The sequence below is a fragment of the Oryctolagus cuniculus genome, chromosome 3 (assembly GCF_051225735.1).
Source record: "Oryctolagus cuniculus isolate XC-2025 breed Fujian yellow rabbit chromosome 3, ASM5122573v1, whole genome shotgun sequence".
Taxonomy (NCBI): Eukaryota; Metazoa; Chordata; class Mammalia; order Lagomorpha; family Leporidae; genus Oryctolagus; species Oryctolagus cuniculus.
Genome location: NC_142869.1, coordinates 36,953,559 through 36,973,809, shown reverse-complemented (window position 1 = coordinate 36,973,809; position 20,251 = coordinate 36,953,559). Strand labels below are relative to the sequence as shown.

The 20,251-nt window shown below is 38.0% G+C and overlaps 1 protein-coding gene across 19 annotated transcripts in view; it reads left to right on the top strand.

Annotated features, from left to right (window-relative positions):
- NBEAL1 (neurobeachin like 1) overlaps positions 1-20,251 on the top strand; it is a 197,675-nt gene that overhangs the window by 90,615 nt on the left and 86,809 nt on the right. For 10 of the 19 annotated variants that reach the window (XR_016231935.1, XR_016231936.1, XR_016231937.1 and 7 more), the window contains 12 exons: positions 455-538; positions 2,825-2,923; positions 3,012-3,592; positions 4,614-4,746; positions 5,351-5,470; positions 6,673-6,976; positions 8,710-8,795; positions 12,214-12,303; positions 17,131-17,299; positions 18,841-18,974; positions 19,429-19,588; positions 19,692-19,794. Coding sequence is in view for 16 of the 19 variants with exons in the window: in XM_089330021.1 (XP_089186147.1) it covers positions 455-538; positions 2,825-2,923; positions 3,012-3,592; positions 4,614-4,746; positions 5,351-5,470; positions 6,673-6,976; positions 8,710-8,795; positions 12,214-12,303; positions 17,131-17,299; positions 18,841-18,974; positions 19,429-19,588; positions 19,692-19,794 (2,063 nt within the window). In the remaining 3 variants the exon portion in view is untranslated. Of the gene's footprint in view, positions 1-454; positions 539-2,824; positions 2,924-3,011; positions 3,593-4,613; positions 4,747-5,350; positions 5,471-6,672; positions 6,977-8,709; positions 8,882-12,213; positions 12,304-17,130; positions 17,300-18,840; positions 18,975-19,428; positions 19,589-19,691; positions 19,795-20,251 lie in introns of all 19 variants that reach the window. The other 9 variants (XM_089330028.1, XM_089330029.1, XM_089330030.1 and 6 more) reach the window with 5 other exon arrangements.

Here is a 20,251-nt window from a genome sequence, read left to right as displayed (position 1 = left end):
GGAGTCTATACCGAGCACTTCACTTTTAACCTAAGGTTTGGAAACTTCAGCGCACAAGATTATTTTAGCTATCTTTTATGCGTGCTAATGGATTGAAACTTTAAAAGTTCAAGTATATTTTTAAAAATAAATTAAAATAGAATTTCCAGTTACAGACTTCCCTCCCTTCCTCTAGAGATTGTCCATTGTTTTCAAAAAGCATGTATTAAGCTTGATGTTTTCTCCTCAAAACTTTTCAATATAATGAGTGAAGGTGCCCTTACCGTGACTTATTTTCTGTTAAGTAGGTAACTTCTTTTGCAGGTTTTAGTGTTTCAGAGATACATTTCATTGAAAGATGACTATAGTGCATGTTAAATACTTACTTTTTCAGGTTTTCAGAGAAAAGGTTTCCTAACTGAACAAAATCTTGAACACATTTGTTGATATCTTGTGTTTTGTTCTCTTCTGGTAGGTGTTTCAGGGACAGTTGGATTGTTTGGCCGTCTCAACCATTCAGGCTTTGACAGCAGTGATGAACAAGTCTCCAGCTGCTAAGGTGAAACATATAGCTGCAAGCTTTAAAAGGTGTCAGATGTACCAGTTTTCACTATATAGGTCCCATAGTGCTGTATACACAGTCTGTGACACAAATGATTTCATTCCTGATTAAATAGCTTACAAAATATATTAGTATAAGTGCTATTTTGTTGATAATTTTAAAGACCTGGATGGCACTACCTTAGGATTTTAAAAAAACCATTTATGACCAAACCACGAACTAGAGATTTATAATGTTGGTTAAAGAATGGGAAGATAGCTCTGGTATTGAGATAGGAAAATGTTCAGTTTAAGTGTACTCTATGGCTAGTTAGTTGAAGGGACTTTTATATCAGTTTTTCCTTTATTAATGAAATAATCATTCTTCACCTGTTTTATCAGTTCATGACTCACTATAATATCAACATTTCTCATGTGTGAACAGCCAGATCAGTTCAATACTTGTTTTTCAAGGTTGGATGATCTTGAAAATTCTGATTCATTGTTTTTATAGTCACTTATCCTCAGAGTTTTCTGTCTCTCCTCACTCACTGCCACTGAGTGTCCTGTCCAGTTAACACTGGTAGTTAGCACATGAGTAATTACAAGTTTAGTGGAGGCATCCATGTAAAATGAAAGGCATAGTGCCAGGCATGTGGTACCTGCTCAGTAAACGTTACTGTTGTTATTATTACCTTACATTCTTATCTGCCACTTCTAATACAAGAGTCTTCAAAAAGTTTATGAAAAATGTCTTCGAAAAAAACTATGTGTGGATTTTGAAGTTTTTTGCAGGAAAATAAATTCATCTTTTAATTCCATTTTTTCATGAACTTTTGAAGTATTCTCTTATACTTCATGCCTCACCTTTCCGGTACTGGAAGTACAGTGATGACTTCTGATCCCGGAGCCATTCCTTCAGTTGTATGCCTTAGTTTCCACTGGTTTTTGTAGAAGACTTAACTTTTGTCTTAGACATGTTGCTGTAACTACTGGTTAGGTTCCTATGGAACAGGATTCCTTAGCTTTGACAGTTTGATTTGTGACTTTAATCTCAAGTTAATATAGTTTCTGTAAGGAAGAAGTCATTTTAGTTCTGCATAATTGTTTTATGGGACAGCAGATTGCTTGTATACTGAAAATCAAACTAAAAAGATGTTCAAGTCTCTTTAGAAGATACATTTTTTTTTGGGCTATGAAATAACTTGCTTGGTTTAAATGTCATACTATGTAACGGTACCTTTATTTTATTTTACGTAGTAATACCTTTTGAAAAAAGGTTTTCCTTCCTATCTTTGATCCATGTTCAACTAGTTCTCTTCCCCAGAGACAATCGAGCTTATTGGCTTTAAGTCTTTTGACTGTCTACATTTCTGACTAAATTAATAGACCAATTTATTAAGTTCCAGGTTTTTTATTTGAAAGGCAGAGTTAGAGTAAAAGAGAGAGAGAAAGAGGGAGAGAGAGATATCTTCTGTCCACTGGTTCACTCCCCAGATAGCTGCAACAGCCAGGGCTGGGCCAGGCCAAAGCCAGGAGCCAAGAGCTTCATCCAGGTCCCCAATCCAAGTGGGTGGTGGGGTCCCAAGTACTTGGACCAGTCTCTACTGTTTTTCCCAGGCCATTAGCAAGGATAGGAAGTAGAACAGCTGGAACTCAAATGGCACCCATATGGAATGCTGGCATTGCAGGTGGTGTCTTTAACCTGCTGTGCCACAATGCCAGCCCCAGTTACCTTTATATTTTACTTTATGGTTTTGAATGTTTTTGCTTCAGAAATAAATGTGACTAAATGAACTTGGTGCTCCAGATAATTTAGACTATTTAGATACAAAGAACAGAGAGAAGACTTTTTGTAATCACTTTTTTTGCTAGTCAATACTCAGAACTGCCAGGATTCTTTAGTCCTTCGAGCCTGCTGTCTATTTCTTCTTATTCCCAAAGTATCCTTGTATTTTCTCTATTTTTATTTTGACTTCACCTAATACTCTACTGATAATAAATGAAGAGAAGAAACCAATGGAACTGTTATATGCCCTAATCTGCAAATAGTATATTTCTATAACACATGATTATTCCTATTTTCATTTTTTATATTTTAGTAGATTATGATAACTTTTTTATTCCATATATGTATATAATGGAACCTATTTTAAGATGAACATGTGATCCAAAAAGTGTTTAATTCATAATCTTTTTGAAATATTAAGTTAATTAGCTTAGATGGATATTATTCAATATATTTAATATTCCATCAAATTCATTCTTTGAAAATGCTTTAATATATTGTTTCCCACTCTCCTAGGAAGTATTTAAAGAAAGAATTGGTTATACACATATGTTTGAAGTATTAAAATCTATGGGTCAGCCAGCATTGGAACTACTTAAAGAACTAATGAATATGGTGAGTTTCTACCCTTTATTAAAACAAATTCCACATCTCAAATTTCATAAATGGTAACTAACCTTTTATCTTCTATGTTGCTTTTCAGGCCGTAGAGGGTGACCACACTTCAGTTGGTATTTTGGGCATAAGTAATGTCCATCCTCTTTTGCTTCTCATCCAGTGGCTTCCAGAACTAGAATCACATGATTTGCAAATCTTCATCTCTGATTGGCTGAAAAGAATTTGTTGTATTAATAGGCAGAGTCGAACTACTTGTGTCAATGCAAACATGGGAATTAGAATCATCGAAACTCTTGATTCTCATTCTTCCCTCCATCAAACTTGTGCTGAGAACTTGATTGCAATCCTTGGTTCCTTGGGGAGTCAGTCAGTGAGCTCAGAAGAAATCCGTCGACTGTTGAGATTGCTGAGAGTGGATGAAGCTGAGCATATTCACCCTTATACCATTCCTGTCACTCGAGCAATCCTGACAATGGCCCGGAAACTAAGTCTAGAGAGTGCACTGCAGTACTTTAATCTGTCACATAGTATGGCAGGAATTTCTGTGCCTTCCATACAGAAATGGCCCGGGTCTGCCTTTTCTTTTAGTGCGTGGTTTTGCTTAGATCAAGACCAGTTGACTCTTGGCGCTGCTAACAAAGGAGGAAAGAGAAAACAGTTGTACAGGTACTGGTACAAGTTGTAGAATATAAATGAATACTGTTATAACAATATGTGCTGTGATTTTAAAACTGAAAAAAGCATTTGCAAGGATCTAGTTTTTAAAAAATTTATCTGAAACTTCTTCATCCTTAGGATGCACACTTTAATTGAAAGTACTTTTTTGTTTTCATGACAATTGCATATCTCAGATATTTTTCTGGTCAGGTTCTGAGGCTAGTTTGGAAATAGTTTCTGCTGAAAAATAGTGTAAACATAGAGAAAAAAAGAATAAATTTGAATCTTGATCTCTCAGTTCCCCTGAAGGTGCTGTATATTTATATGAAGAATCAGAAAGTCTTCATGTGTGTGCTCATCCAGACTTACGTTGCTAATAATTGTTAATATGACTTTTTATTTTAAGATCTTAAATTATGCTTTTTGAATTTTATTTGGGAGAATTTTGAAAATTTCTAGTATTGCTATAGTTTGCTAATGGAATTCCTCTTATAATGCTGCCTTTTATAATTTTTTGAACTCTTATACCCAAAAAATTTTTAAAATGACTTTGAAACAAGGTTAGAATGATGTGTGAAAATAAAATGAAAGTCACAGATTTTTTTTTTTTAATATTTAGTTATTTGTTTGAAAGGCAAGTGACAGAGAGACAAAGAGACAGATCTTGCATCCCCTGTGTCACTCCCAAAATTGCGACCACAGTCATGTTTGGGCTAGGCTGAAGCCAAGAGCCAGGAACTCTATCCCGGTCTCCCATGTGGGTGGTAGGGCCAAAGTATTTGTGCCGTCTTCCATTGCCTTCCAAGGTGCATTAGCAGGAAGCTAGATTGGAAGCAGAGAAAATAGAACCATTGCTCCATTATGGGCTGCCCACATTGCAAGCAGTGTCTTAACCTGCTTAGCCATGATGCTGATCCCCACATAACTGTTTTTAAAGATATTCCTGGTAGCCTTAAGGTTCTGGTGCTTTCAGAGATGATGAAACTGAACAACTGAATTCAAAAGTTCTGATAATAGATGTTTTTGTTAGCTTTTTTACAGGAAGTGGAATGGGTTTTGAAGCTTTTATTACCCATTCAGGTATGTTGGTTGTGGCAGTGTGCACAAAAAGAGAATATGCAACAGTGATGCTTCCTGATCACAGTTTCTGCGATTCCCTCTGGGTAAGGCGTTAGGTCATCGCATTGAACTTCTTGATTCTCTCCTTTAAAAAACACACAATTAACATAAGAATTCTTTGAGAGACCATTAATTTTCACTTTAAAAGTTCTGTTCATATTAAAGCTTATCTATAAAGAGTTTACTTTTGTTTACTCTTTTGTTAAATTCAGCAGTGATCAGTTTTCTGCTGAAAATTGAAATGAAGTGTTATAATGTCTTTATGATTTTCTAGAAGCAAATATGGTTTTGAATTTGAGTTTAAAACAAGATGATAGGTTGTCAAAATGCATACCTATTGCTTTTCTATAAATATACAATGCTTCTTATTAGGAAAATTGATTCTAAAAAATACTTAGTGCTTGAAAGTGCAAAAAAGATGCTGTTATAATTTGTATAAATTTTCTAGTATAGGCCTAAGTGGCTTTGGAGTACCATAGAAAAAACTGATGTTCATTTTGAGACCATCATCTTAATCAGCATTTAGCTATGCTCAACCTTAATATTTACAGTGCATATACACTATTACAGAGTAGTACTCTAAAAAATTTTGTTATTCCAAAGACCTATGTAATTTTAGCCTTTTAAATGTATGTTTTACTTCATCAGCACAACATAACCATTGTTCACATGCCTGGAAAAAGGCCCTTTGGTCAGAGTCTAGTGTATATCTACGACAATGGACAACAGAAGGTATCTGCCCCTCTGAGATTTCCTGCCATGAATGAAGTAAGTGTAGCCTACTCTTTACAGGTTCATTGATTGAGAACTCTTGAAAATTTCAGTTAGTGTAGAAGGCTCTGCTTATTCTGAATATGTGCCTCACAGTTTCAAACTGTTTTCTATATACCAAGACAACAGTGAGTTAATATTCTTTTCATTAAATGATCTCAAGGAATGTATAAAAGGGAGAAAAGAATTCAAGGAAAAAAATGTAGTTAGGGCTTGTATAAAAAGACTTAAAATGGGAAAGCCCGGGAAATGAATAGAGCAGAACAAAGTATTATTTAATAAAGAACTTCAAGTATACAAAATTCTTAAGAGAATACTGTGATAGCCATTTGTTTGCATCCCCATTAAATTTGAAACAATAATGAAGAAATCTTTAAGTCTTCACATTTTAGTTAAATATAAGATAGAAGTTACTTACTTTGATGGTTCTCAAAGAAGACTAGTGTAAAAGTTCTTTGAGAATTCTTGTATAATTTTGAGAGGGCCTTTTCTGAAAATGATAGAATGGAGTAAATGAATTCTCAAGTCCAGAATTCAGGTAATCTCACGTTGCTTTTCATCTTGATGACCGTTTCAGGATAAACTGTAAACAGAATTATCATGATGTGTTTATAAATTGTGAGGAAGATTTCTCTATTTTATAACAGTAACATTAAAATTGTTTCACAACACACATTCCTTAAAAATTCAGAGATAGGCATTTTGCCTAGCTGTTAAAACATTGGTTAAGGTACCCAACTCTGACTCCTGACTCCAGCTTCCTGCTAATACAGACTCTGGGAGGCAGGGGTAATAGCTCACGCAGAAGAATTTGTGCTACCCACATGGGAGATCTGGATTGAGTTCCTGGCTCTTGGCTTCAGCCTGCCCTCAGGGCTATGGCAGGCACCTGGAGAGTGAACCAGCAGGTGAAAGTGCTCTCTCATTCCCTCACTTGCTCTCTGCATCTCAAATAAAAATAAATAAAATTTTTCTAATTTCACAATCTTACCAAGGAATATAAAGTGAGTATAAAGGTAACGCATCCAAATTCTGTTGGTCAAAGGTAACTTTGTTAGTGATTTCTTATGTATACATGTTCATGTCCACCCCATGATACACTGACAGTAAAGCTATTTCATTTTTATTTTCAATCTATTTGATTAATTGTATAAGAATATAAATTGAATTGAATTTTTTGTATGTTTCTTAATTTTTAGCCTTTTACTTCCTGCTGCATTGGTTCAGCTGGGCAAAGAACCACCACTCCTCCACCATCCCAAATCCCAGATCCACCCTTTTCATCTCCCATTTCCCCTCATCGATCATCATTTGGTGGAATTCTGTCATCAGCCTCCAGGGGAGGAACAGCAGAAAAGTCAAAATTGACTACCAAATTGATATCAGCTGGAACCCAAGACAGTGAATGGGGATGTCCCACGTCTCTGGAGGGTCAGCTAGGGTCTGTTATTGTCTTCTGTGAAGCACTACAGCCTCCTCAAGTGAAGACGTTATATTTAGCAGGTGAGCATGTACAAATATACTATTTAATTAAACTTATTAGAGTTTTTCCTGTTATCTAAATATATTCTGAGAAATGTATTTTATTTGATGGGTATATTACCTTTAATTGAAGCTGAAAGGGAAGAAGTAGCATCATATACCAGTTGAAGGCATAAATAGAGCAAACCTTTGGAAAGTATTTTTTTTTTTTAAGATTTACTTGAAAGACAGAGTTACAGAGAGAGGTAGAGACAGAGAGAGAGGTCTTCCATCCGCAGGGTCACTCTGCAGATGGCCTCAATGGCCAGAGCTGACCATTCCAAAGCCAGGAGCCAGGAGCTTCTTCTAGGTCTCCCACATGGGTTCAGGGGCCCAAGCATATGGGCCATCTTCTACTGCTTTCCCAGGCCATAGCAGAGAGCTGGATTGGAAGTGGAGCAGCCAGGACACAAACCAGCACCCATATGTGATTCTGGCACTGCAGGTGGAGGCTTAGCCCACTGTGTCACAGTGCCAGCCCCTAAACTTGTAAAATTTTTACAATTCGTGTATTAATATACCCAGAATTCACAAAGGCAGTAAAATTAGAAGACCTTAAATAAGATTATAAACTTTTTTATTTTGGGTTTCTCTTTTATTTGGGAATTATTTTAAGCATACATACTAATTGGTGCCATTGGTTCCTGACTGCATTTAATTTAATACAGCAGGATGTTCAGGAGTTAAGATTAGCAGTCATTTACATTGCAGAATAGCTTATTTTTTGTCAATCTTTTATAGATTGCAGAGGAGTTTTGAGATAAAGGAAACTGTCCAGACATTCAAAGTTTTATGTTAGAAATTTATCATTACTTTGAAACTCACTAATATTTCAAGATCATCTATAGAAAAATTCGTTAATATGTCATTTAATGTAATTATTACAATTACATAGTTTAGATTTTGTTCTTACAATTTGTCATATATGCAATTCTGCTCTTACAAGGAAATGTTATATAGTATTTTTAAGTGATTATTTCTTATAGCTGTGTATTTCCTTGGGTTCAAAATGCATGATGTACTTAGGTTTTCTATAAATTTTAATATTGATACAAACCTCACATTCTAAATACGTTGATCGGTTTGTACTTATGGTTTTTCTTCTGTTTATGGATTTAAGGATAAATTCCCAAGATAATTATTTGAAGTGAGTGAATATATTTATGACTCTGAATACATATTTCCTAATCAGTTTCCAGAAGAAATATGTCAATTCCCAGGCCTTGTCAATAACACTTAAGTGTTCCAGGTTCACCATAGCCTCAATGAAGTAGAATGGTCCATTCTATTTCCTCTATTTTTAGATGTGAAATAGAACCTTGTTTTAATTTACATTTGTTTGATTTTTAGTACAGTTGAGAATATTTTCCTACTTATTTGCTGTTCCATTTCTGTGATGTGTATTCAGATTTTTGATTGAATGTTTTGCTATTCTAAGACATTTGAATTGTTTTACATTAGATAAACAGATCAGTTTCTTTCTGTTAATTTTTGAATGCCATGTAAAATTTTCTTTCTGTAGTGGAAACTGATTCATTTCCCAACTTTTCTGGATTTTGGATAAATTGGAGGTGATAAAAACACACGTCTTAATGTGTTTTAACTGTTATTTAAATAACTTTAAACAGCTAAATTTTAAATCTGTTCTGATAATACAGAACAAGTAGGCCATGTGTATTCAATGATGTGTGTGTATGTGTATAAATAATTTTCAGGTCCAAATTGTTTAAGTCCTTGGAAATGTCAAGAGTCTGACATGGCCGACCTGCCTGCTAACGTCCTTCTTCACTACACAGCAAAGGTCAGAGCAAATGCAGAACTGCCCGTCTTCCTATAACTATGGTGTGCACGAAAACTCCTCTTCTGTTCCTTTTGTGAATTCAGTAGGTAATTGAGAAGGGCGGGCTGGAATTCGAATACTATTTTTAAAAATTAATTAATTTCAAATGAAGGTGAGAAGCAGTAAAAATTAAGGTGCATCTCCTTAACTAGGGTATTGATGTTATTTTGTGTCATGCCAACAGCATGAATGGGAATGGTTGTAGTTGGAATTTATGTGAATCAGTTGACTGTTCAGCAAATGAAACTTTTTGAATTTGTGTTCTAGTTTTTTGGGGAGGAGAGATGAGACAGAATTGTACTCAACCTTTTGTGTGTTTTTGAAATGTGATACAGAAAACAGAAAAAGGAAAGAAAAAATGTTTACTTCAGAAGGAGAGAGAAGAAACCATATGTGTGCTTTATACAGTCCTTTTTCTTTCAAGGCCTTATCTACTGAAAGTTGAGTCAGTGAAGACAGGGAGAGAAGACTAAAGGTAGCATTAGGAGGAAGAAAAGGGAGAAATGGCATAAACAACCTCATCTGCCTTTGCTACATTCAATGTTACACTGACTCAGCAGTGCTTCGACTGTGTGATTAGGGTCGTGGAAGCTTTCTGGATTAGGCAGCTGGTACTGGATCATAATTTATTACTTTTGAGTGTTTTATTATATTTAACTAATAAAATTTACTTAGTTTGATAAATTTCAAATCTAGATAGAAGTCCAAAGAGTAATAAAGTGACATCCCATATACTCTCCACCAAAATCACGAGTTACTAACATTTTGCCATACTAACTTAATTTATCCATCTCAAATCATCTATGGAAGCAGATTGACCTTGCTATAAAGATATTTTATCACTTGATAATTTATATAACCAATTACCTAAGAAAATGGAACATGATTTATCTAATATATAGTCTGTATTCAGATTTTCCCAAAATGTTTAGCTTTTAATAAACTAATTCTGGACCTAGTCAAGTTTCATTCAATGCATTGCTTTTGCCTCTTGAGTCATCTGTTTTTTAACAGTGACTTTGTAATTTATTCATTTTTCATTTATTTCAGAGGCAGAGAGAGAGCTGCCATCCATTGGTTCACTCCAGGTGCTTGTGAAGGCCAGGGTTAGCTGAAGCTATTTGGATGTCAGAGATCCATTTACCAATGTCTCACAGGGTATATATTAGCAGGAAGCTTCTTTCAAGAGTAGAGTTGGGATTCAAACCAGGGAACTGTGATACAGGGTACAAGCATCCCAACTAGTGACTTATCCACCAGGCTAAAAGCTCACCCCTGGAATGTTTATGTTTTTTGGTTTAAGTTTTCTGTAACTTTTTTCCAAAAAGCTATGCTATTTATTCAACTATATTTCATATTCTTTCTTTCTTTTTTTTTTGGACAGGCAGAGTTAGACAGTGACAGAGAGAGACAGAAAGAAAGGTTTTCCTTCCATTAGTTCATCCCCCAGATGGCTGCTACAGTCGGTGCGCTGTACCAATCTGAAGCCAGGAGCCAGGTGCTTCCTCCTGGTCTCCCATGTGGGTGCAGGGCCCAAGCACTTGGGCCATCCTCCACTGCCTTCCCGGGCCACAGCAGAGAGCTGGACTGGAAGAGGAACAACTGGGACAGAAACCGGCACCCCAACCGGGACTAGAACCCGATGTGCCGGTGCCGCAGGCGGAGGATTAGCCTAGTGAGCTGCGGCGCCGGCCATTATTTCCTTTTTAAAAAACGATTTATTTATTTATTTATTTGAAAGGCAGGTTACAGAGAGGCAGAGAGAAAACAAAGTCTTCCATCCGCTGGTTCACTCCCCAAATTGCCTTACGGCTGGAGCTGGGCCAGTCTAAAACCAGGAGCCAGGAGTTTCTGCCTGGTCTTCCAGATGGGTGCAGGGGCCCAAGGACTTGGGCCATCTTCTGCTGCTTTCCCAGGCCATAGCAGAGAACTGGATTGAAAGTGGAGCAGCCAGAACTTGAACCAGCGTCCAAATGGGATGCAGGCACTGCAGGCGGTGGCTTTACCCGCTACCCAACAGTGATGGCCCTCATATTATTACTTATTTTCATTCTATACTATCTAGTGTAGATGGTTAAATAATCTTTGGATTTAATATTAAATTCAGTAGCATATTTAGTAGCATATTCTAGACATGATCATCATCAGCTGGTCATCTTGACATTGTAATGATATTTTTACGAAGTAACTTGACCTTGATAACATTAAGGTTAGATATATATTTTTTTTACTTTCTCTGTTTGTTTTACTGCTGAAAGTAAAATGTTTAGGAGGGTGAGTATCTTTAGCTTAGTGGTTAAGATAATTGTATCTTGGGGCCAGCCTTATGGTGTAGTAGGCTAAGCCTCTGCCTCTGGCGCTGCCATCCCATATGGGTGCTGGTTTGTGTCCTGGGTGCTTCTCTTCCAATCTAGCTCTCTGCTATGGCCTGGGAAAGCAGTAGAAGATAGCCCAGGTGCTTCAGCTCCTGTACCCATGTAGGAGACCTGGAAGTAGCACCCGTCTCCTGGCTTTGGATGGTCCCAGCTCCAGCTATTGAGACAATTTGGGGAGTGAACCAGTGGATGGAAGACCTTTCTCTCTGTCTCTCCCTCTCTCTCTGTAATCTACCTCTCAAATAAATAAAATCTTAGAAAAAAAAAAAAGGTAGTTGTATCCTCCCACATCAGTATGCTTCAAATTCCAGTTCCCTGCTAATGCAGACCCACAGAGGAGGTAGATGGTGGCTCAAGTTGTTGGGTATCTGCTACCCATGCAGGAGACCTAGATAGAGTTCGGCCTTTCGGTTTTAGCCCAGCCTAGCTATGGGGTTGTGGGAATTTGGGGAGTAAACAAGCATGTGGGAACTCTTTCTATTCTATCTGCCTCTTTTTTTTTTTCCTTTCTTTTTTTAAGATATGTTTATTTGAAAGTCAGTGACAGAGAGACAAACATTTTCCCTTTGCTGGTTTAGTCCCCAATTGGCCACAGTAGCTAAGGCTGGGCTAGGCTGAACCAGGAGCCAAAAAGTCAGTCCATCCAGATCTCCCTTATGGATGGCAGGGACTCAAATACATGACCCTTCATTTGCTGCTTCTCAGGTGCACTAGCAGGAAGCTGGATCAGAAGTGGCATAGCTGGCACTTGAACTGAGTTCTTGCTGTAGTTCATGCCTCAGATGACAAGTAACAGTTACTTTTGATGAGGGAATGCTTTGAAATCTAGTTCCCGATTCTTTTAAGAGACAATCAGTAATGGTAAACTTCATATGGTAGGTTTCTTATTATTGACTGTACTATATAACTTTTAACGTTATGGTGAAATGTTCCATACATGGCTAAGTTTATATTTTGTTCTAATTGCACTTAATTATTTGCTATGGTTTTCTTTTTTTCCTCAGGCCTGCAAAAACTCCATCTGTCTCGATTTATCTGTTAACTGCTTGCATGGAAGATTAACAGGAAATAAAGTGGTGAATTGGGACGTTAAGGTAAATAAATAAGAAATTATGGCCAACATATTGTATTATTAATTTATCCTTTTAAAGATTTGTTTTTAAGCACCACCAGATCTGAGTGATAGGTCTCAGTTAAAATGTTACACTGATATGCAGTTGAAAAGATAAGCAAGTACTTGAATGACTACAGCAGTTGAATGACTGTTTTACTTGCTTGAAACTAAATTGCCTTCCTAAACTTTGCTATGGGCCTAATGATCTGCATAAGAAAAATAGGCTACTTAGTAGTGCGCCATTCTTAAGGTATTTAATCTCTAAAACTGTATGACAGATTTCAGTCCCTCCTTCTATGTCAGATACTTCTTGTCTGTAGTCTTTTATCCATTAAGGTTTTTTTTCGAAAGATTTATTTTTTTGTTTGAAAATCAGAGTTACACACAGAGAGAAGGAGAGGCAGAGAGAGAGAGAGGTCTTCCATCCACTGGTTCACTCCTCAGTTGGCCGCAACAGCCTGAGCTGTGCTGATCTGAAGCCGGTAGCCAGGAGCTTCCTCTGGGTCTTCCCATTTGGGTGCAGGGGCCCAAGGACTTGGGCCATCTTCTACTGCTTTCCCAGGCCATAGCAGAGAGCTGGATCGGAAGTGGAGCAGCCAGGATTTGAACCATATGGGATGCTGGCACTGCAGGTGGCGGCTTGACCTGCTAAGCCACAACACTGGCCCCATATCCATTGGGTTTAAACAAACTCATACTTTTTTCTTTTTTCAGAGTAAAAATGAATAACATTTTGTCTTCCCCACATTGCCCTGTTGCTATCATTTCTTGGCTACCTTCTTCTTAGATCTCATGTAAATTGTACAGATGGAACATTGCTTCTGTCTGGAAACTGCTGCTCATTTTCCATGACTAAATTAGCTGCGCTTGTCTTGGTATCATTAGCACGTTATCATGTCACTTACTCCTGCTGGATAGTAACTCTACTTGCTTGACTCTCCAGTAGTATTTACAGACTTCTAACTGCTTTTTTCACTACTGTATGATGCAGGAATATGCAATAAATAATTCTTGATTGAGTGATTAATTAGTAGAAGTATTTAGGCTTAGAGGAAAGTCGGAGATGCTCTACTTCTAAAATGTAGCATTTCCTAACTGGATATCATTATATTTAGTGAAATAAGCCAGTCTCGGAAAGGCAAATCCCATAAGGTCTTTCTGATCTGTGGTAACTAATAGAGTACCTAAAATGTAATCTATAGGAGAGAAACTGACACATTGAGATGCGTTAATTTTGAACAGCCTGTCCCGTGATTGTCGAGGAAGAATAGTTTTTTTTCTTCATCCTAATTGGTGAACGCTCTATTAGTGTACAGTTAATTTTATGAGTTTAAAAAGTATTAATTTTATGAGTATAAACATTTTCTGAAAAATTGATTTCTGTAAAAAATAAGAATGGGAAAGGAAGGGGGAGGAGAAAGAAGGACAGGAGTATGGTGGCAGGGAGGTAGGGGGGAAGAATCCTCATGTTCCTGAAATCTGCATATATTAAATGCATGAAGTTGTATCCCTTAAAATAAAATAATTTTTAAAAAGGTAACTTAAATAGAAGTTATAGCCTAAGTAAAATTTTGCAAATGTGAAATATATATAAGGAAAGTTGGTGGTATATCAAAAAAATATTTTTAGACAGTTAACACCAGTCAAGCATACTTATTGTTTCAGTGGAAGAAAAATCATTATAATAATTTTTCCTGGGACCAGCACTGTGCCACAGCGGTTAAGCTGCTACCTACCATGCCTGCATCCCTTAAGAGTAACGGTTTGATCCCTGGCTGTTGTACTTCTGAGCCAGCTCTCTAATAATGCACTTGGGATAGTTCAAGTACTTGGGCTTTTGCCACCTGTGTGGGAAACCCAGATGGAATTGCAGGCTCCTGGGTTTGGCCTGGTGCAGCCCTGGCGGTTGTGGCAATTTGGAGAGTGAACCAGCAGATGGAAGATCTCTGTCCTTCTCTCTGTAACTTTGTCTTTCAAATAAATAAATCTTTTTTAAAAAATAGTATTTTTTCCTGTGTAGAAATGAACCTATCAATTCAGTGTTAATCTTATGTTATTCATGGTGCATAAAGCAATTTTCTCTCTAATTTTGTTGTAAGTACATTGTCAACATAATAAGATGTACGACATGATTGATAATTCATAAAGTTAACTTTTGCTTTATTTGTAAGGTTGGTTTTTATGAAGCTAGTTCTATGTATTTTTGATAAAAATCAGATTATTTGAGGTGCACCATGCATACCTGAAAATTCAGTCTTTGATGTCTTGAGCATGGCTTTGTGAATTAACCTGTCAGAATTTTGCCTGCTGTGGAAATTAAAAAGGAAACAGTTGTCAAGAGGAAGACATTTCTTTTAAATGAATTTTTTTTTTTTTAAGATTCATTTATTTGAAAGGCAGAGTTACAGAGAGCGGGGAGACAGGGAGTGAGAAGTGATCGCCATTCACTAGTTCATTCTCCAGTTGGGCACAGTGGCCAGGACTGGCTGAGCCAACCCAAAACCAGGATCCTGGAACTTCATCCAATCTCCCACTTGTATGGCAGGAGCCCAAGTACCTGGACTGTTGTCTGCTGCCATCCCAGGTATATTAGTAGGAAGTTGAACAGAAGCATAGTATCCAGGAATCAAAAGGCCCTCCAATATTAGATGTGGACCTTGTACATCAGTTTCTAGGCACCATTCATATACTAGTTTACCCAGTCCTTGCAACAAGTTTTTTTTTTTTTTTTAATTTAATTTTATTTAATTTAATTTAATTTTTTTTTTGATAGGCAGAGTGGACAGTGAGAGAGAGAGACAGAGAGAAAGGTCTTCCTTTGCCGTTGGTTCACCCTCCAATGGCCGCTGTGGCCGGCACGCTGCGGCCGGCGCACCGCGCTGATCCAATGGCAGGAGCCAGGAGCCAGGTGCTTTTCCTGGTCTCCCATGGGGTGCAGGGCCCAAGCACCTGGGCCATCCTCCACTGCACTCCCTGGCCACAGCAGAGAGCTGGCCTGGAAGAGGGGCAACTGGGACAGAATCCGGCGCCCCAACCGGGACTAGAACCTGGTGTGCTGGTGCCACTAGGCGGAGGATTAGCCTAGTGAGCCGTGGCGCCGGCCGCAACAAGTTTTAAAGTGGGTGTTATTTTTTTTTTTTTTTTTTTTTTTTTATCTTTTATTTAATGAATATAAATTTCCAAAGTACGACTCATGGGTTACAATGGCTTCCCCCCCCATACCGTCCCTCCCACCAACAACACTCCCCTTTCCCACTCCCTCTCCCCTTCCATTCACATCAAGATTCATTTTCGATTATCTTAATATACAGAAGATCAGCTTAGTATACCTTAAGTAAGTATTTCAACAGTTTGCTCCCACACAGAAACATAAAGTGAAAAATAATAGATGATTTTTTTTAAAATGATGATGAAATCAGATCAGACCTATTGTCATGTTTAATCCCAGTGAGAGTCAAGTTGGGAATTGAAAATTTCTTTTTTTTTTTTTTTTTTTTTTTTTTTTTTTTTTTTTTTTTTACAGAAGATCAGTTTAGTGTACATTAAGTAAAGATTTGTGGTGTTATTATTCCCATTTTACAGATAAGGAAACAAAAGCCCAAGAGATAATTAATTTATCAAAGGATATAGAAAATATTTCATTAAGCTATCCAAAACACTGAACATTGACTGAAGCCACCTACCTCACCTTTTTGTTAACTAAAACTAGAGGAATCAAACATATTTCTTTTTTAAAAAAATACCTATTAGACCACACATATTAGGCCTGCTATCTTTTTTTTTTTAAGATTTTTTTTTTTTTTTTGACAGGCAGAGTGGACAGTGAGAGAGAGAGAGAGAGAGAAAGGTCTTCCTTTGCCGTTGGTTCACCCTCCAATGGCCGCCGCGGCCGGCGGGCTGCGGCCGGCACACTGCGCTGATCCGATGGCAGGAGCCAGGAGCCAGGTGCTTTTCCTGGTCTCCCATGGGGTGCAGGGCCCAAGCACCTGGGCCATCCTCCACTGCACTCCCTGGCCACAGCAGAGAGCTGGCCTGGAAGAGGGGCAACTGGGACAGAATCCGGCTCCCCAACCGGGACTAGAACCCGGTGTGCCGGCGCCGCAAGGCGGAGGATTAGCCTAGTGAGCCGCGGCGCCGGCCTTTTTTTAAGATTTATTTATTTATTTGAAAGTCAGAGTTACACAGAGAGAGCAGGAGAGGCAGAGACCTCCATCTGCTGGTCCACTCACTCTCCAACTGGCCACAACGGAAGCCAAAGCCAGGAGCCAGGAGCTTCTTCCGGGTCCCCCAGGAGAGTGCTGGGGCCCAAGGACTTGGGCCATCCTCCACTGCTTTCCCAGGCCATAAAGAGAGCTGGATTGGAAGTGGAGCAGCTGGGACTCCAACCAGCGCCCATTTGGGATGCCGGCACTGCAGGCAGGGCTTTACCTGCTATGCCACCGCACTGGCCCCCAAACATATTTCTACCAGGAAATGCATTTTTTTCATGATTTATTCTCCTGTTTGTTAGGCCTTATTATGTGGTGATGGTTGTTTTGCTCTGCATTGTTAGAATTATGTTTTAAAGTCTTTTCGTGGAGTTATGTTTGGATCGCCTTTTTTTGGGATCCCTAAAGTTTGGAAAACAAATAGTGGCCTCTGACACTGCTCTTTAAAGCATCTTCCCACACAAACATTCCTTCAGCTTGGGCTATCTAGACATTGCCTGAAAGTTTAGCAAATTATAACTTCCTATAGGCTGTGTAGATGTTAAGTGGCAAAATTGTCCCTGTTTTATAAAATTAAAAAATTTTAACTTTCTTTTTAGGATATCATAAACTGCATAGGTGGATTAAATGTACTCTTTCCTCTGTTGGAACAAATCAGCCACTTTAATGAGGGACTGATTCCTGGAGGATTGAATGAAGCAGCAGTTTCTGAATTGGTAACAGCTGTAGAAGAAGATCGGCTGGTATTGACCTCCACAAAGGCATCAGGTATGCAGATGAAATGAAAAGAAAATTGTCATTGAGACATTTTAGAATTAATTGGAAAATAGATGAAAATGTCTTCTAGGTGTTTGGAGGTCTAGCAGCTTTCCCTGATTTTACAGTACAGTTCAGTAAGTTTATTCTAATACTTTGGTCAAAACACTAAAGATGTTGATTTTACTGCTGAGTATCCTTAGTTTATACTATTAGTGGATATATGACCACATTGTTAATTTGGGGTAGAGAAAATATTTTACATGTACTTATAATTATACAGTATGCAGTTGATGTTTTTTCTGAGTCCACTGTACAAGGCAGCAAACTAGTGAACCAGATTTCTTCTTTGTTACAATATGTATTGTGATACAGACAAATGTGATATAAAGGTGATTAGTAGGGTGGGCATTTGCAATAGTAGTTCACACGCTGCTTGGGTTGCCTGCATTCCATATTGGAGTTCTGGGTTTGAGTCTTAGTTCCATTCCTGATGCCAGCTTCCTCCTAATATGCACTCTGGGAAGCAGCAGGTGGTGGCTTAGGTGGTAGTTGGGTCCTTGCCACCCACATGGAGACCTGGATTGAATTCCTGCCTCCTAGTTTCAGCCTGGCCCAGCCGTAGCTGTTGTGGTCACTTAGAGAGTGAATAACAGATTGGAGATTTTTCTCTTTCTCTCTCTCTCTCTTTTGAATTCCTGCCTCCTAGTTTCAGCCTAGCCCAGCCCTAGCTGCTGTGGTCATTTAGAAAGTGAATAACAGATTGGAGATTTCTCTCTCTTTCTCTCTCTCTCTTTGCTTTTCAAGCAAAGAGATAATAATAATAATTTTTTTATTATTATTTTTTGACAGGCAGAGTTAGACAGTGAGAGACAGAGGGAAAGGTCTTCCTTTCGTTGGTTCACACACACACACACACACACACACACACCCCAATGGCTGCTACGGCCGGCGCACAGCACCGATCCGAAGCCAGGAACCAGGTGCTTCTCCTGGTCTCCCATGGGGTGCAGGGCCCAAGCACTTGGGCCATCCTCCACTGCACTCCCAGGCCACAACAGAGAGCTGGACTGGAAGAGGAGCAACCAGGACAGAATCTGGCGCCCCAGTCGGGACTAGAACCTGAGGTGCTGGCACCACAGGCAGAGGATTAGCCAAGTGAGCCGCGGTGCCAGCCATAAAATTTTTTTGAAAGTGATTGGCTTAGGGCCAGCGCTGTGACACATTAGGTTAATCTTCCACCTGTGGCGCCAGCATCTCATATGTGCATTGGTTCTAGTCCTAGCTGGTCCTCTTTCAATCCAGCTCTCTGCTATGGCCTGGGAAAGCAGTGGAAGAATGGCTGAGGCTCTTGGGCCCTTGTACCTATGTAGGAGACCCAGAAGAAGCTCCGGCCGTTGTGGCTGTTTGGGGAGTGATCCAGTGGGTGGAATACCTTTCTCTCTGTCTCTCTCACTATCTGTGACTCTACCTTTCAAATAAATAAGTAAAATCTTTAAAAAAAAAAGTGGATGGCTTAGTTATGATTTTTAATTGCATATTCTCACTTCCAGAGTCAAGACTAGAGAGGAATCTAGTTGCGACATTTATCTTGATTGTGAAACACTTTATTCAGAGGCATCCTATCAACCAAGAAAATTTGATTCACTCCCATGGAGTTGCAACTCTTGGTACCTTACTTCAGAAGGTGAACCAATCTAATATGACGTTGATTTACCAGATTATAATTAGAGTCAGTGCTGGGATCTTTTTTTCCTAATAAATAGATACATATGTAAAGGTTATAGTTTACATCTTAAGTTATATTAATGGGTATGATATGTTTCATAGGCAACTTACAAAAACTTCTGGAATCACCTTTTACAATTATTTTATATAATGGCATATAATCTTTGAACTATATAATCTTATTTGTTAGCTTTGGTATTTGGGATATTTTAGAAATATAAGACAGTAATTTAGAAATAATACATTGGGAAAATATGTTCCAGTGATACATTAGACAAGCTAAAAATTAAGTTTATATTTATCTAACCTAGATTTTTATATTTTTACATTTAGTAGATGTTCTGACTTGAAATTATAGATAGCTTAATGATGATTACTGATACTGAAGTTTATGTAACCCTCTTTGGTTTTAGGTGCCAAGCACCATGATGGATGTTAATGTATTGATGGCAGTTCAATTACTAATTGAACAGGTGTCACTAGAGAAAAATTCGCAGCTTCTGCAACAAATGTATCAATATTTGCTCTTTGATTTCCGTATTTGGAACCGTGGAGATTTTCCTTTTCGAATTGGTGAGAGCAGACTGATAAAATTTTATAGTTGTTTTAGAAATTTATAAAGACCTGTGTGACTTCACTTTAGATAGGTAATTTATGAGCGATCTTCCTATTTTAGGTCATATACAGTATCTTTCAACCATCATTAAAGACAGCAGGAGAGTTTTCCGAAAAAAGTATGGTGTACAGTTTCTCCTGGATACGCTTAGGATTTATTACGGGTATGGTGTTCTTGCTCCTTCTCAGTTTATTTTCTGTCTGCTACTTAATTAGAACATATTTTTTCTTGACTAGCAATTCTAATATCTTTTAACTTTAGAGAGGCAGGATACTATAGAGGTTAAAATGAACAGTGGATACACATACATTGTGTTTGAATCCTGGTGTCATTAATTGTGTATCCGTAAGCAAATTATTCAGTTTTTCTGTGTTGAATTTCCTCATCTGTGAAAAGGAGATAATAAAACTATGACTTCCTGTGGTGTTTTGAGGATTAAATTCAATGAATTCATAATGTATAAAGCATTTAAAATGTCTGCTATGTAATTCAGTGTTGTATAGTCTGTTTTTGGCATTGAAACTCTTATCGCTTAACAGACTGAGGTTTAGAAAGAAAAAAAAACTAAAGTTGCCATGAATTCTAATAATTACATGGAAAAATTTTTCTTTTAACTATGA